Below are 14,424 nucleotides of genomic sequence, written 5' to 3' on the forward strand. Positions count from 1 at the left end.
CCGGGGCTCTCCTCCCCTCCCGGAGCTCTTTCCCGCTCTCTGATGCTGCCTCGCCTCTCCGGGCGGCGGTCACAATGGCCGGGCGGCGTCAGCGCGGGCGGGGCGGGGCGGGGCGGGGGCGGCGGCGGCCCCGCGGCTGGAGCGCACGCGCGGCGGCCGGGCCGGGAGCAGCGCCATGGGCTCGCGCGCGCCGCACGTGCTGGTGGACACCACGCCCGCCAAGACCATCGTGGTGTACCGCAACGGGGACCAGTTCTACGTGGGCCGCAAGTTCGTGCTGTCGCGCCGCCGCGTGGCCACCTTCGAGGGACTGCTGGACCAGCTGAACGAGCAGGTGGCCGTGCCGTTCGGCGTGCGGCGCCTGTTCACGCCGACGCGCGGGCGCCCGGTGCGCGAGCTGGACGCGCTGCAGGCTGGCGGCAAGTACGTGGCGGCCGGGTGCGAGGCCTTCAAGAAGCTCGAGTAAGTGCGGCCCCGCGCGTGCTTTGCCCCCGCCAGGCGGCCTGCCCTGTCCCCACGGGGCCGGAACTGCGCCCTGGGGTCCCCTTCCCCCAGCCCACACGGCCCGTTCTGCCTGAGCGGGGCGGGGGCACAGACTCCATCCGGCTCTGCCTCCGCCTGGCGGCCCCTCCTGTCCCCATGGCCCGGGGGACCGACCCTGGCTCTGCCCCCGCGGAGCGCCACCGTCTTGTGCGGATTTTCTCCACGGTGCCTCCTCGGGCGCACGCGCCCTACCAGCCAGGGTCCCCGGCCGCCTTGTGGGGAGGGCAGGCCAGCTCCGATCACCGGACTTATCAGTGTGGGGAGAGGGTTTGAAAGGGGATGGGGAGGGGGGCGGAGATTTGGCAATTAGAATAGTGCACCCAGGGTAGGCCTCTTTGTAAAGGTGATCTCTGCGCGGAGGTCCGCAGCACGAAAGAGAGTTGGCCACGCGACGTTGGCAGGCAGGACTCAGCTGGGTCCCGGCTGGTTCAGACTGGTGTTCCGGGGACCTGGGCTCATATCCTTCCATGAGCGCAGGTACTGAGGTGTATGGTCGGCCCAGTTTACTGCTCTCTGTCGTGCTAGACTAGGAGTCTGCAGAGGACAGGAGTCCTGCCTGTGATTTCTGACATCCTGGTCCCTGACGCGGTGCTGGCCTGTGAGCAAGGACACCCCGGCCGGGTGTCTGCTAAGATCAGGACAGCAGCCGGGGAGGGGGTCGCTTGTCCTGGGGAAGCAGGCCTGTGTATCAACGCCAGGGCCACTCTGAAAGCTGTAGTGGAAATTGGCCATGTTCAGTTGTACCAGAGGGCCCCCACTCAAATTGTCAGTTTAATTCTTTCCCGTTTATCCTGGGACTGGTATGGCAATCCTTTTGAGATCTTACTGCATATAGGGTTCTTTGGCACTGTTCTGATTGTGGTGTTTCTTTTTCCCAGAGAGACCACAGTCTTTTGTGCGCTTATAATCCTTACAATTTCTTCTAAACTCTCTTGGTAACTGTCATTAGACAAGTGTATTTGCAACCCAAACCTATCTTGCAGTTCTTAGCAAAAGCTATTGTGCTCTTCTTCCTATAGGGAGCCCCCCGGGGGGTGCTGCAGAGGCTGAGGGGGCTTCAGAGTGTATGTTTTGGAGAGATAAGAGCCACACAGAAGTAGCCACAAAAGACAAAGTGGCAGCTATTGTGAGGGAAGCACAGGTTTAATTCTGCCTGGGTGCAGGGCCTCAGAAAAGGCTTCCTTTACGAAAGAGAAGGGAGAAGACTGTTTCTTAATCCTCCGTGAATTCCTGAGCTGCCTGGGCTTCACTCATTTCTTGCATCTGCCTTTGAAAGATATCATTACCATTTCTTACACTGTTGTTAACTTCATTTCTTTTATCGTGAAAAGAATATATATACAGAATATATACGGAAGAGTGTATGCAATTCCATGCGTAAGTAATAGTAATAAAGCAAGCCTCTGTGTATTACCTGCATTTTAAAACCCTCCTACCTCCACCCCCATCCTTTCCCTATAGGTAAGCACCATTTTAGCTTTTTAAAAGAATATTTTATTTTATTTTATTTTATTTTTTGTGGGGGAGAGTAATTAGGGTTATTAATATTTAAATGGAGGGACTGGGGATTGAACCCAGGACCTCGTGCATACTGAGCATGCACTCTACCACTGAGCTATGCCCTCCCCCCTATTTTGGCTTTTGTAATAATCATCTTTTCATAGTCATCTATCCCTGAAGGGTAGGGTTTTTTCAATGTTTCACATACTTTATGTAAATGCTATTATATTGCATACATTTTTCTGTGACTTGCTTTTTCACACAATAATATGCTTCTGAGACTTACCCACGATAATAGCATGTAGCTAATAGGTCATTCACTTTTCACTGTTATGTATTATTTCACTGACTGATGTACCAGTTTACTTATCCAGTCTGTTGATGGGTAACTTGGGTCGTTGTAAATGTGCTAAGATCAGCAGCGCTGCTGTAAACACGCTCCTGCGTGTCTCCTGGTGCCCAGGGCAAGACCGTCTCTAGGGGAGCGTGCCCTGCTAGTGCAAGCTTACTGGCATAAAATGACCTGTATTATCTCCCAGTTTCTGTGATCAGGAATTCAGGAGCAGCTGAGCTGAGTGTTTCTGGCTCAGAGACGCTCATGAGTTTGCAAGCAGGATGCTGGCCGCCGGCGTGAAGGCCTGACTGGGCGGTGCTTGCAGCCTCCCTCCCAGACGCGTGGCGGGAAGCTCCATCTGGGACCCGAGCCTCTCTGCGGTGACTCTCAGTGGGCTCCCCAGCCTGAGTGATCCAGGCTGAGGCCACGGCGGCTGGTGCTCTCAGGCTGTCTTCTCCCTCCTTCTGCTTGGTTATCTTTATGGGCTGGCCATTACTTTTAAAACTTATTTTCAGAAATATTTGGAGGTCTAGGATGATAATATCTTTTGCCAAAGTGGATTTTTGTGACCTTCAGCCACGTACCCGTCATCCCAGTTCATGATCAACTTGGTACAGCTGCAGAGTGTGAGATGGTTCAGGCCAAACGGCTGGGAGCCGGGACGCTCCCTCCTCCTCAGGTGCAGCGCAGGGGGTCCCGGTTCACAGAGGGCGGCTCGCTGGAGCCGTGGCGGTGGGCTTTGCCTGCCGGCCGCAAAGGCTGTCAGAACCGCGGTTCACTCTCTGAGTTTTCTGTGCCCAGCAACAACTACCTCTGGGCCACAGGGGCCCCGGGCGTCAGGCTCATGTCTTCGGATTTCCCTTCTTACCTGCAGTGTGGTAGTTCCTATCTTGCTAGATGTCTTGTGTTTCAACGACAGGTTTCTTAGTTCGTCCAGTTTTATCAGTTTTTAGTGGAAGGGTTAATTGGCGTTACTTAGTCCGTGGTTCCCAGAAGTGTCAATCTTCTTTTTAAAAAATTTTAAAATTACGTATTTAATTTTTAAATTTTTTTTGTTTGTTTTTTTGGGGGGAAGGTAATTAGGTTTATTTATTTATATATATTTATTTATTTAATTTATTAAATTTTTTTTTGTTTTTTGGGGGGAGGTAATTAAAGTTTATTTATTACTAATTTATTTAACAGAGGTACTGGGGATCGAACCCACGCATGCTAAGCACGTCCTCTACCGCTGACTGAGCTCTGCCCTCCCTGCAGAAGCCTTTTTACCTTTGTTCTCCACGTACGTTTCTAGTGTGATTCTGTGGATGACGGTTCCCTTCCACCCGTGACAGTGTTTTTCCACTGTCTTCTAACTTAGTGGTTGCTGGCGAGAAATCAGCTGTCGCCATTCACTTCTTTGAAAGTAGTGGTTTATCTTTTTCAGCTTTTTAAAATCTATTCTCTTTGATTCCGTGTGCTGTGCTTTAAGTGAGATGTCTAAGTGCAGATTTACTGAATTCTCTTGAGTCTCCGGTGGTAACTGCCTGTGGTCTTGGGGCCTGTCAGCCATCGTCTGTTTAGAAGATGCCTCTGCCTCCGTTTCCTCCCCTTGCTTTTCTGTGTCTGAGTCGACGTGGGTTGGCCTGTTTCGCTGACTCCGACCTCCGAGAGTCCTCCTCTTTTCCGTGCATTTTTCTCTCTTTTATCCTTGTGCTCTGCCCTGGGACTTCCTTCACTTGGAGCTTCTCATTAAGTTTTCTGCTGTGTATACAGTGCTATCAAACCAATTTATTGAGTTTTAAATTTAAATCATTTAGTTTTTCATTTCTAAAAATTCTATCTGGTTTTTCCATATTTTCTTTTGTGTTTCTTTGTCCTCCGTGTGTTTTCTTTTTTTTTCTTTTTTCTTTTTATTTATTTTTTTAACATTTTTTATTGATTTATAATCATTTTGCAATGTTGTGTCAAATTCCAGTGTTCAGCACAATTTTTCAGTCATTCATGGACATATACACACTCATTGTCACATTTTTCTCTCTGAGTTATCATAACATTTTGTGTATATTTCCCTGTGCTATACAGTGTAATCTTGTTTATCTATTCTACAATTTTGAAATCCTAGTCTATCCCTTCCCACCCTCCACCCCCCTGGTAACCACAAGTCTGTATTCTCTGTCTGTGAGTCTATTTCTGTCCTGTATTTACACTTTGTTTTTGTTTGTTTGTTTGTTTTTGTTTTTGTTTTTTAGATTCCACATATGAGCGATCTCATATGGTATTTTTCTTTCTCCTTCTGACTTACTTCACTTCGAATGATATTCTCCAGGAGCATCCATGTTGCTGCAAATGGCATTATGTTGTCGGTTTTTATGGCTGAGTAGTATTCCATTGTATAAATATACCACACCTTCTTTATCCAGTCACCTGTTGATGGACATTTAGGCTGTTTCCATGTTTTGGCTATTGTAAATAGTGCTTCTATGAACACTGGGGTGCAGGTGTCATCCTGAAGTAGATTTCCTTCTGGATACAAGCCCAGGAGTGGGATTCCTGGGTCATATGGTAAGTCTATTCCTAGTCTTTTGAGGAATCTCCACACTGTTTTCCATAGTGGCTGCACCAAACTGCATTCCCACCAGCAGTGTAGGAGGGTTCCCCTTTCCCCACAGCCTCTCCAGCATTTGTCATTTGTGGATTTTTGAATGACGGCCATTCTGACTGGTGTAAGGTGATACCTCATTGTAGTTTTGATTTGCATTTCTCTGATAATTAGTGATACTGAGCATTTTTTCATGTGCTTTTTGATCATTTGTATGTCTTCCTTGGAGAATTGCTTGTTTAGGTCTTCTGCCCATTTTTGGATTGGGTTGTTTATTTTTTTCTTATTGAGTCGTATGAGCTGCTTATATATTCTGGAGATCAAGCCTTTGTCGGTTTCACTTGCAAAAATTTTCTCCCATTCCGTAGGTTTTCTTCTTGTTTTATTTCTGGTTTCCTTTGCTGTGCAGAAGCTTGTAAGTTTCATTAGGTCCCATTTGTTTATTCTTGCTTTTATTTCTTCTAGGAGAAAATTTTTTAAATGTATGTCGGATAATGTTTTGCCTATGTTTTCCTCTAGGAGGTTTGTTGTATCTTGTCTTATGTTTAAGTCTTTGATCCATTCTGAGTTGATTTTTGTATATGGTGTAAGGGAGTGTTCTAGCTTCATTGCATTACATGCTGCTGTCCAGTTTCCCCAACACCATTTGCTGAAGAGACTGTCTTTATTCCAATGTATATTCTTGCCTCCTTTGTCGAAGATGAGCTGACCAGAAGTTTGTGGGTTCGTTTCTGGGCTCTGTTCTGTTCCATTGGTCCATATGTCTGTTCTGGTACCATGTCCTCCGTGTGTTTTCAAGTTTGCCTTTTGTTGAAATACTGCCCTTCTGTGGTCTGTGCTTGCAATCCCGGTGTTTGAAATTCACCTGCTTCCCCTTATTTCAGCTGGTTTTGTCTCACGGTCCTTTGTCTCCTTGTTAGTTTACTTAGTTTTTGAAAAGGAATCTGCAAATGACTCCTTTTCTATGGGATTTGATTTGAGGAAGCTCTTTGAGGGCTGAGATAAAGGTGAGATTCTCCAGAGAGGATTTCCATTTTCTTCTCCCAAATGCCAGGCACGCTCTCCCTCCAGAGATGCGCCTAATTAAATTAGTAACTCGAGTGTTTTTGGACTACCCAGATAGTGTCATTTTGTGAGCTGGCTGGCTTGTGATCCAGATTCTTAATGGCGTCTGCAAAGGTGCAAACTTGCCATCCTATTATTTTTAAAGAAACCTGGTAAGTCACAGACATCATGGTTGCTGAGAGGCAGAGTCTGGATTAACGCCGTGACGTTTTAGATTTAAATTTATTACTGTGATAATCCTGTTACATATGGGCACTCCCTGGCAAGAACGTGCACCTTTGTAGATACTTCATTTTGTGATTATTTTTTCAGGGTTCATTACCACATGCTACACACTGAATGTCTGTGTCCTTCTGAAATTCGTATGTTGAAACTGAACCCCCTTCCCCCGTTTGATTGTGTCAACTTGGAAAAAAATGCACAACGTAGGGGTTGTGAGTTGAGTTTATTCAGTGTCTTACTGAGGATGTGGCCCAGGAGACGGCTGCTCAGACAGCCCCGCGGAACTCCTCTGAGGGGTCGGGGAGGAAGACGTTCCCCGTGTGATTCTGGTGAAGGCGTTCGTGCACTTGAGCACCCATCTTGGTAGAGGGGCTGCTAGTCACGAGACGACATCTCAGTCAACAGTGCTAGTGCTTTACTAAGTATGGAAAGGTGCAAGAATCCAGGTTCATAAGAAATTTCTCCTGAAATATTTCCAACTGTCTCAAGGCCTGTGTTGCCTGTTTTCCTAAAGCACAGAGAGACTTGGCCTGGTCCTCACCCTGAGTTCCTTCCCGAGTGCGCTGGAGGTCAGCCACTGCAGTGGCTAACGGCTTGATCCTTGTAGAAACAGATGGCAAGCGAGCGACGTTCCTTTTTAATGGTGTCAGGAGATGCGGCCTCTGGAGGTGATGAGGTCATGAGGGTGGAGCCTCTCGTGGGATTAGCGCCCTTATAAAGGAGCACCCCCCCCCCCCCATGAGTGAGGACGCGGCAAGGAGATGCTGTCTGTGATCCAGGAAGCAGGTCCGCAGCAGACACTGAATCCATCAGCACCTTGATCTCCGACTTCCAGCCTCCAGAGCTGTGAGAGGTGAATGTCTGCTGTTTAAGCCCTGGCCCCAGGCTGGGATGTTTTTGTTATCGTAGCCCGAACAGGCTGGATACTGATTTCCCAGCAGCATCTGGTCTTGTGGTCTCACAATCACGAAAGAATATGTTTCTACAAAAATTGATTTTAAAATCCTTTTCAACATATGTGCGATGAAAAGTATTTAATCTTCGCCCTAAAACGTTTCATTGTAAGAGTGACGTATATTTTATCTGGGAGCAGATGAGGGAGGAGGCTCTCGGAGCATCGCCCATCACGCCTGGACCGTGATCAGCAAGTGCCAGTCTTTCCTCTTTCCTGTGGGTTGAGGCGTTTTCTAGGAGACCGTGAGACCTCTGATTTGGCAGAGAGATTTTCAGGGTTTATTTAAAATGTTCTGGACGTGTGGCAGAAATACGGAGAAAGACTGAGGTGTTTATCTTCTCAGGTTTCTGAACGTCGATGATTATGTTCTGCAGGGAAGGAAACGCGACTTAGTTCGCTGAGCAGGCAGGGAAGGTGGGGCTCCCACTTGGCGGAGAGTCCCTGTTACTTTGCATTTTCCAGGCACCTTCATGGCCACAGAACAGATGGGTGATGTTTGCATGTGGAGATCGACATGGAGAGGCATTTGGGTTTCATTTTCTTCACTTCTTTTTAGGTCAGTGAAGTATGAAATCAGAATCCAGACTTCGGTGAATAAAACTCTGAAAATGATTCTGGCTGGGTTTGTGCTGGTATCGGTAAGCTGGCACCTGTCAGGATGTATGTTCTGTAATTACTGAGCCGTTGAGCGATTAAAATTAATTTTCACCAGCAAATAAGCTCCTGATTGTGCCGCCAGCAGATGAACGTTGAAGTGAAACCTGGTGATGTATTAACCGTCCCAGAGTCTTCTCAGGATAATGGCTGTGAAACAGTACATCGAGAAGACAAATACCGTTAAAATCTACCCCCGAGCCAATCATTATTCAAACATTTCCTACATTTGCTGAAATAAATTAATTTGAGATGAGGAACATAATTTTTTCTCTATGAAACAAAGTATTATAGGCTAATAATTACTTAAAAATAAATGTCCCATAAAGCCTAGAATTTATGATTTTTTTGTGTGAGGAAAGTTGTATTCAAAACAAAATGTAGATCAGGGCATTTTGTGTGTGTGTGTGTGTGTGTGTGTGTGTGTGTGTGTGTTTGGGGAGACCCGCAAAGAATTTGAATTCTAGTAGGAATTTTTCCTATTTAGCATGGAATTTGTTGTTGAGATACAAAGTGGAAGCGGTATTTAAATCAAACTGTAGAAGCTCGTTGACACCCCAACTTTACTTCTAGTGTCCTTACCACCCATTTGTACCTGAGGACTAGTGGGTAACAGGCAAAGGGGGGAGTCTCTGGCGAGGCAGCCACGCCAGAGAAGAGGAATGTGGTCCTGGAGCCGAAGACCTGGGGTGAATTGAATATGGCTTTTCCCATCTGGGAGCATTTAGCAAATTAAATAACCTTGCTGAGACTCAGTTTCCTCATCAATAAAATGGGACCAGTTAATATCTACTCCAGCGAGATGTTCTGAGAATGAAATGAATGCAGTGCTTTAAAATGCCCGGCTTGATTCTAGCAGTTGGCTTCTTCCTTCCCTTTATTCTCCAGAAGCAGCAAGGAGGGACATCACACATCAGCGTCTCATCTCTGCTTCTCATTTGTGCTGCTCACCCCCCACCCCACCCCCAAGGAAACCTAAGTCCAACCGGAACTACCTCTTCTGAGCACCTGGTGTAAAGGCTTGGGTCCGCTGGGTCTCTGAGGGAGGTCCTGTTCCCTCTTTCCGCGCCATTCCTGGGTTCTTTGGAAGGCAGCATCGAAACAATAAAGAGCATTTTGTGATTTTTCGATCTTTTTATGCCTTAATTTTAAAATTAATCTTCTACCTTTTGTTTTTACTTAATGATAATAAGCTGTCTTATTTGGGGGGACTCGTGTTCATGATCTGCTATGGAATTTGGGGATATAGAACTGGAATACCTGTTTGAAGGCCAGCAGAAGCATGCCTGGGAGGGCTGGGAAGCCAAGGCGGTGAGTGGGAGATTTGCAGGCTGTTCGGGTCCCACAGTTTTCAGGTTTGCATTGGCTGCAAATTTTTTTTTTTAACTTAAGAACTTCATTAACAGGTGCTTGCAGTTTGTTGACTTTTTTGAAAAAAAATCAAGCTGCAGAATCCCGCTCCTGGGCATGTATCCAGAAAGAACCCTACTTCAAGATGACACCTGCACCCCAGTGTTCATAGCAGCACTGTTTACAATAGCCAAGACATGGAAACAGCCTAAATGTCCGTTAACAGATGACTGGATAAAGAAGATGTGGTGTATTTATATGCAGTGGAATACTACTCAGCCATAAAAACCAACAACATAATGCCATTTGCAGCAACATGGATGTCCCTGGAGAATGTCATTCTAAGTGAAGTAAGCCAGAAAGAGAAAGAAAAATACTGTATGAGATTGCTCATATGTGGAATCTAAAAAAAAAAATGAATTTAAATACAAAACAGAAACAGATTCATAGACATAGAATACAAACTTATGGTTGCCAAGGGGGCGGGGGGTGGGAAGGGAAAGACCGGGAGTTCAAAATTTATAGATCTGACAGGTGTATGCAGAATAAACAAGATTATACTGTATAGCACAGGGAAATATATACAAGATCTTGTGGTAGCTCACAGCAAAAAAAAAAAGGTGACAATGAATATATGTATGTTCATGTAGAACTGAAAAATTATGCTCTACACTGGAACTCGACACAACATTGTAAAATGACTATAACTCAATCAAAAATGTTAAAAAAAAATAAAAATCATACACTTAAAAAAAGTCAAGCTGTAAACTTCTATTACAAATTAAAAATGAAATCCTTAAAAATCTCAACTTGACTAGATATGAAACAATTTAAAAACCTTTAATTTAAAGGTATATTGAGAAAAATCAGGCATTTTTTTTATTAAAAAATTTTTTATTTATTTATTGTTGAGGGGGAGGTAATTAGGTCTCTTTGTTCATTTATTTCTTTTTAATGGTGGTGCTGGGGATTGACCCGAGGACCGCACGCTTGCCAGGCGTGCACCCTACCACTGCGCTGTGTCTCCCTACTCAGCCTTTTTTTTTTTTTTAACACCTTTGTCATTACCAAAAAGAGATGTCTTTAGGTAAAAATAATAAAAACCCATTGCAGCATAGATAATGCAGATAGTTCTAGTTATCTGGTCAACAGGCAGAAAGCAAGCACTTAAGGTCTTCAGCTCCAGGCTGCAACATTTTATAAGGGGGTTATTCCTGTGATAGGAAATTTTGGTTTCCATTTAAAAGATAGAAGATTTGATTGTTCAGAGGACTTAGTTTTTAGTTGCCTGCATTTCCACAGGAAAACGGGGCCCTGGAGTATGAGCACCACTCACCTCCCGTGGGACCTCACTCCTGCTAGCCACAGTCCCCACCGTTCCCTAATATACCCTTCCCAAGCACCGTCGTTTGCCTCCCCGGCCTCTGTAGGCATCGGCACTTGTGACCCTTGACTATGTATTGAACACTTACAAATTTCTTTTTCCTTCCATCTACCAAATCTTAGTCAGTCCTTCTCTGACTAGTGCTAAAGCCATCACCCGCAACAGCAGTCTCAAAGACATAACAATTGTTTTAAATCAGGAAGAAACCTTAACAGACATAAATCTTGAGGGATTATTTGTTATCATTAAAAATATTTGTTTGATTTTTGAAGCGTATGGAAGGCTCTCCCAACGTCCCCAAGGGTCAAAAGTTGTACTAGTGGGACTCAGATGCATTTAATTCTGGTGGGTCTTTTCCAGCATTCAGTTTGGCAGAATGGGGACAGTGATGACGTTCTTTGGGACGAGAGGGGACAGTAGAGGGGAGAGGGAGCTGGGTGAGGCGTCTGGGACTCTGCTCTGACCTTGGCCAGCGGTGGGATCCTGGACGAGCCGTTAGTGACCTGGGAAAGGCCCCCTCTTTGGTCAATCTCCAAGGTCCTTCTCTGATAAGGAACGTTGTCTGAGGGAAGGCAGTGACACTTAAGGTCTGTTTTCCTGGGTGACGCCAGTGGTGGCCAGCGTGAACGTTTCCCTGAGCATTTATGGTGCTCTTGATTTTAATTTTAGGTCGCTGTGGAGTTGTATGTTGGAATGCTGGAAAGAAAGAGGCTCAAATTTTCTAAGTATTTACCTTCCTTTTTTTTTTTTTTTTTTTTTTTTTTGCAGGGGGGAGATAATTTGGTTTATTTATTTATTTGGTTTTTCAGTGGAGGTGCTGGGGATTGAACCCAGGACCTCAGGCAGGCTAGGCCTGCGCTCTACCACTTGAGCTATGCCCTCCCTCCAGTATTTACCTGCTAATTAGGTTTTTCTTTCTTCTTTTGCAGTTATATCCATATAGTTCCCAGAAAACCTGCAAAGATGAGAAAGTTGAAGGAAGTAAGTGTTCACTCCTAACTGCTAAAGGTGGGACAAACTGGATGATTTGGTAAAAATTAAAATGTCAGTATTGAATAATGGAAGTTTTATAAAAACAGCATTTTGTAGGGAATGCCTGTGAAGGCATGTTGCTCTTGAAGCCGGAAACCTCTGTGCAGGGTTATCCTGCCTGTCAAGGCACACGCGTCACCAGGATGATGGGAGCCGGTGAGAACGGCCCGAGCCCACATCAGGGAGAGAGTCTCCCGAGACACAGCGTGCGGCCATTCACTAAGACTTCTCACATCCCCTTTGTTTTGGGGATTTGGAAAGATGGGTGTCAGGTAAAGTTAGTTTAGGCTACACAGTGTTGAAGCTAACTGTAGTTCTAAAGATCTGCTCCGTGCTCGCAACATTTTTGTTCTTAGTAGACATTTGAAGGGTCTGCAGGATGGAACCACCCATCACTCCATTCAGATCACTTGGTTCTTAACCAAAAAAGCCATTTCACATGTAAGTTAAAAGAGATCCACCTTTTAATAAGTAACAGAAATCACCAGGTTTGAGCGAGATGGCCTGGTGATACTTAGAATGCAAGACGCTTTTTACTTTTTTATTTTATGAATGGACTCTTTGTGGAGTGTTTCAAAGGTGAGCTGCTTTTAGAGCATCTGCCTGTCTTAGTGGTGGTTTTGCTGTTCAGTTCTCCCCTCTGTGAAAAGGAGATGAGACTCTTTGTCTTAGAGGATTGCTGTGAGGATTGCGGGATGATGTGGCGGTCACGTGCCCGCGCTGGGTAAGTGCCGGTTCTCCTCCCCCACATCTTAAAGAAGTGGGGCCTCTCTGTGTCCTTGAACTCCAGCCCGTGCTCCAGGAAAGGATGCTGAGGGGCTCTGGCATTGACCACAGGCACCAGCCCACGGGAGCGTTTAGCTGCTTCCTTCGTGTCTGCCCTTTACGATTGTGTGATCAATCAACTCAGATTTATTGCTTACCCACCTTAGGTGGTAACTTGCCAGGAGCGGGAGGGCAGGTTTCCAAGAAGAAAGCAATTCTGGCAGTCACTGAATTTCAGGGCTGCCTTAACAGAGAGGAAATTGTGTATGATTATCCTTAACACCTGGGTGCCTGCAGGCCCCCCTCCAGGTGGGGCAAGGAGGGGGGCCACGCAACACTTCTGAGAAGTACCCCTCGAGGTATCTGTTCAAGCTGGAGTCTCTGTTTCCTCTGTACCTTTCAGTGATTTAAAAAATAAGATGCGATTATGAGGTAACAATTAGCATTTTAGGACAGGAAGGAAGCTTCTGGCTTATCTTCTCAAAACTCCCCATTTTCTAGTTGAGGACGCTGTGATCAGACAGGTTAGGTGATGCTGAGTCAGAGCTGGAGGAGCCGACCAGAGCCCCCTCCTCCCAAAGGCGGCACTAGATTGCCATACCAATGGGACTAGAGTTGCCCAAAGAGTTTTGTAGTTTTCTTTTGGAATTTACTCTCTTTTCATTGAAAAAATCTGATTGTAAAAGTAGTTCTTGCTGAGAAAAATGTCAAAAATGCTGTGCAGGATGGTTGGATAAAGATGTGGTCACACACACACACACACACTCACACTCACTCTGGAATACTACTCAGCCACGAAAAAGAATGAAATAGTGCCATTTGCAGCAACGTGGATGGACCTAGAAATCCTCATACTAAGTGAAATAAGTCAGAGAGAGACAAATATCACACGATATCACTTATATGTGGAATTAAAAAAAAAGGAGACAAATGAACTTATTTACGAAACAGAAACAGCCTCAGAGAGAAACTTACAGTTACCAGGGGGAAAATGGGGGAGGGAGGGATAAATTAGGAGTCTGAGATTAGCAGATACAAACTACTGTATATAAAACAGACAAACAACAAGGACCTACTGTAGAGCACAGGGAACTATATTGAACATTTTGTAATAACCTATAATGAAAACTAACGTGAAAAAGAGTATGTGTATACATGTGTGACTGAATCACCGTGCTGTGCACCAGAAACTAACACAACCTTGCAAATCAACTACACTTCAATTCAAACGTGCCAGGCGGCAAAGCTCAGTGACGAGAGTGAGAACCACAGTCCTGCCTCTGAAACGTCACATTCTGCATCTTGTCATCGCCATTTCTAGCTGTTTTTCTCTGCGCAGGGAGCAGAGGTCTGTATGCACAGACACACGTGTACACACACACATGCACATCTGCAGAAGTGCAGTCCATCTATACGCACTGTTTTCTTATCTGCGTTCTATTAACTGTATCGCGATAGTTTCACGTAGTGAAGGACCCCCCCAGGGTCGCTGCCTGTCCCACAGTGACTGTGTGGCTGCAGCACATTCCATCATGTCTCTGTCATCGGTGTTCAACCCACTCCTATCCGCAGACCTTACGTCCTCTGGCTTTTTCATCACTGCAGCCGGGCATTGGGGTGGAACCGCATAGAGCTGTCATGACTGTTTATGAAGTGGAGTTACACACACAGCCTTCACCTCTTTAATATTTACCTCCGGGAAGCTTCCAAGTATGTGTATTGCTTCCAGCGGCGACAGGAGTGCCACCTTGGTGTTGGGGGGCCGAGCCGTGTGGCGCACAGTGTGGAGGCTCGGGGTGCTTGATGGTCACCACCGCGCCCCCCTCCTTGGGGGAAGACGCCCTCCCTAAGAGTGGCTGGTGACTGTCGTCGTTTCATATGTAGTATTTTCACGGACACGCATCTGCGGTGTAGCCAGTGTCGAATGCGTTAGACCACCACCAGGAGCTTTGACCAAAACACGAGATGTGGTCCAGGAAGCCTGCTGTTCCCATGAGGGGCCCATCTGAGCACCGAGCTCAGAGCCGAGCCCTGCCGTC

At 46.0% G+C, this 14,424-nt stretch overlaps 1 protein-coding gene across 1 annotated transcript in view; it reads left to right on the forward strand.

The window, feature by feature from the left end:
* The first annotated feature begins 106 nt into the window (after nucleotides 1-106).
* The window catches only part of DCDC2C (doublecortin domain containing 2C), an 81,679-nt gene continuing 67,361 nt past the window's right edge, over nucleotides 107-14,424 (forward strand). The window contains exons 1-2 of the mRNA XM_074341496.1: nucleotides 107-462; nucleotides 11,518-11,569. Of these exons, the coding sequence (XP_074197597.1) occupies nucleotides 176-462; nucleotides 11,518-11,569 (339 nt within the window). The 5' untranslated portion in view covers nucleotides 107-175. The remainder of the gene's footprint in view (nucleotides 463-11,517; nucleotides 11,570-14,424) is intronic.

Source organism: Camelus bactrianus, chromosome 15 (genome assembly GCF_048773025.1).
Source record: "Camelus bactrianus isolate YW-2024 breed Bactrian camel chromosome 15, ASM4877302v1, whole genome shotgun sequence".
NCBI classification, from domain to species: domain Eukaryota; kingdom Metazoa; phylum Chordata; class Mammalia; order Artiodactyla; family Camelidae; genus Camelus; species Camelus bactrianus.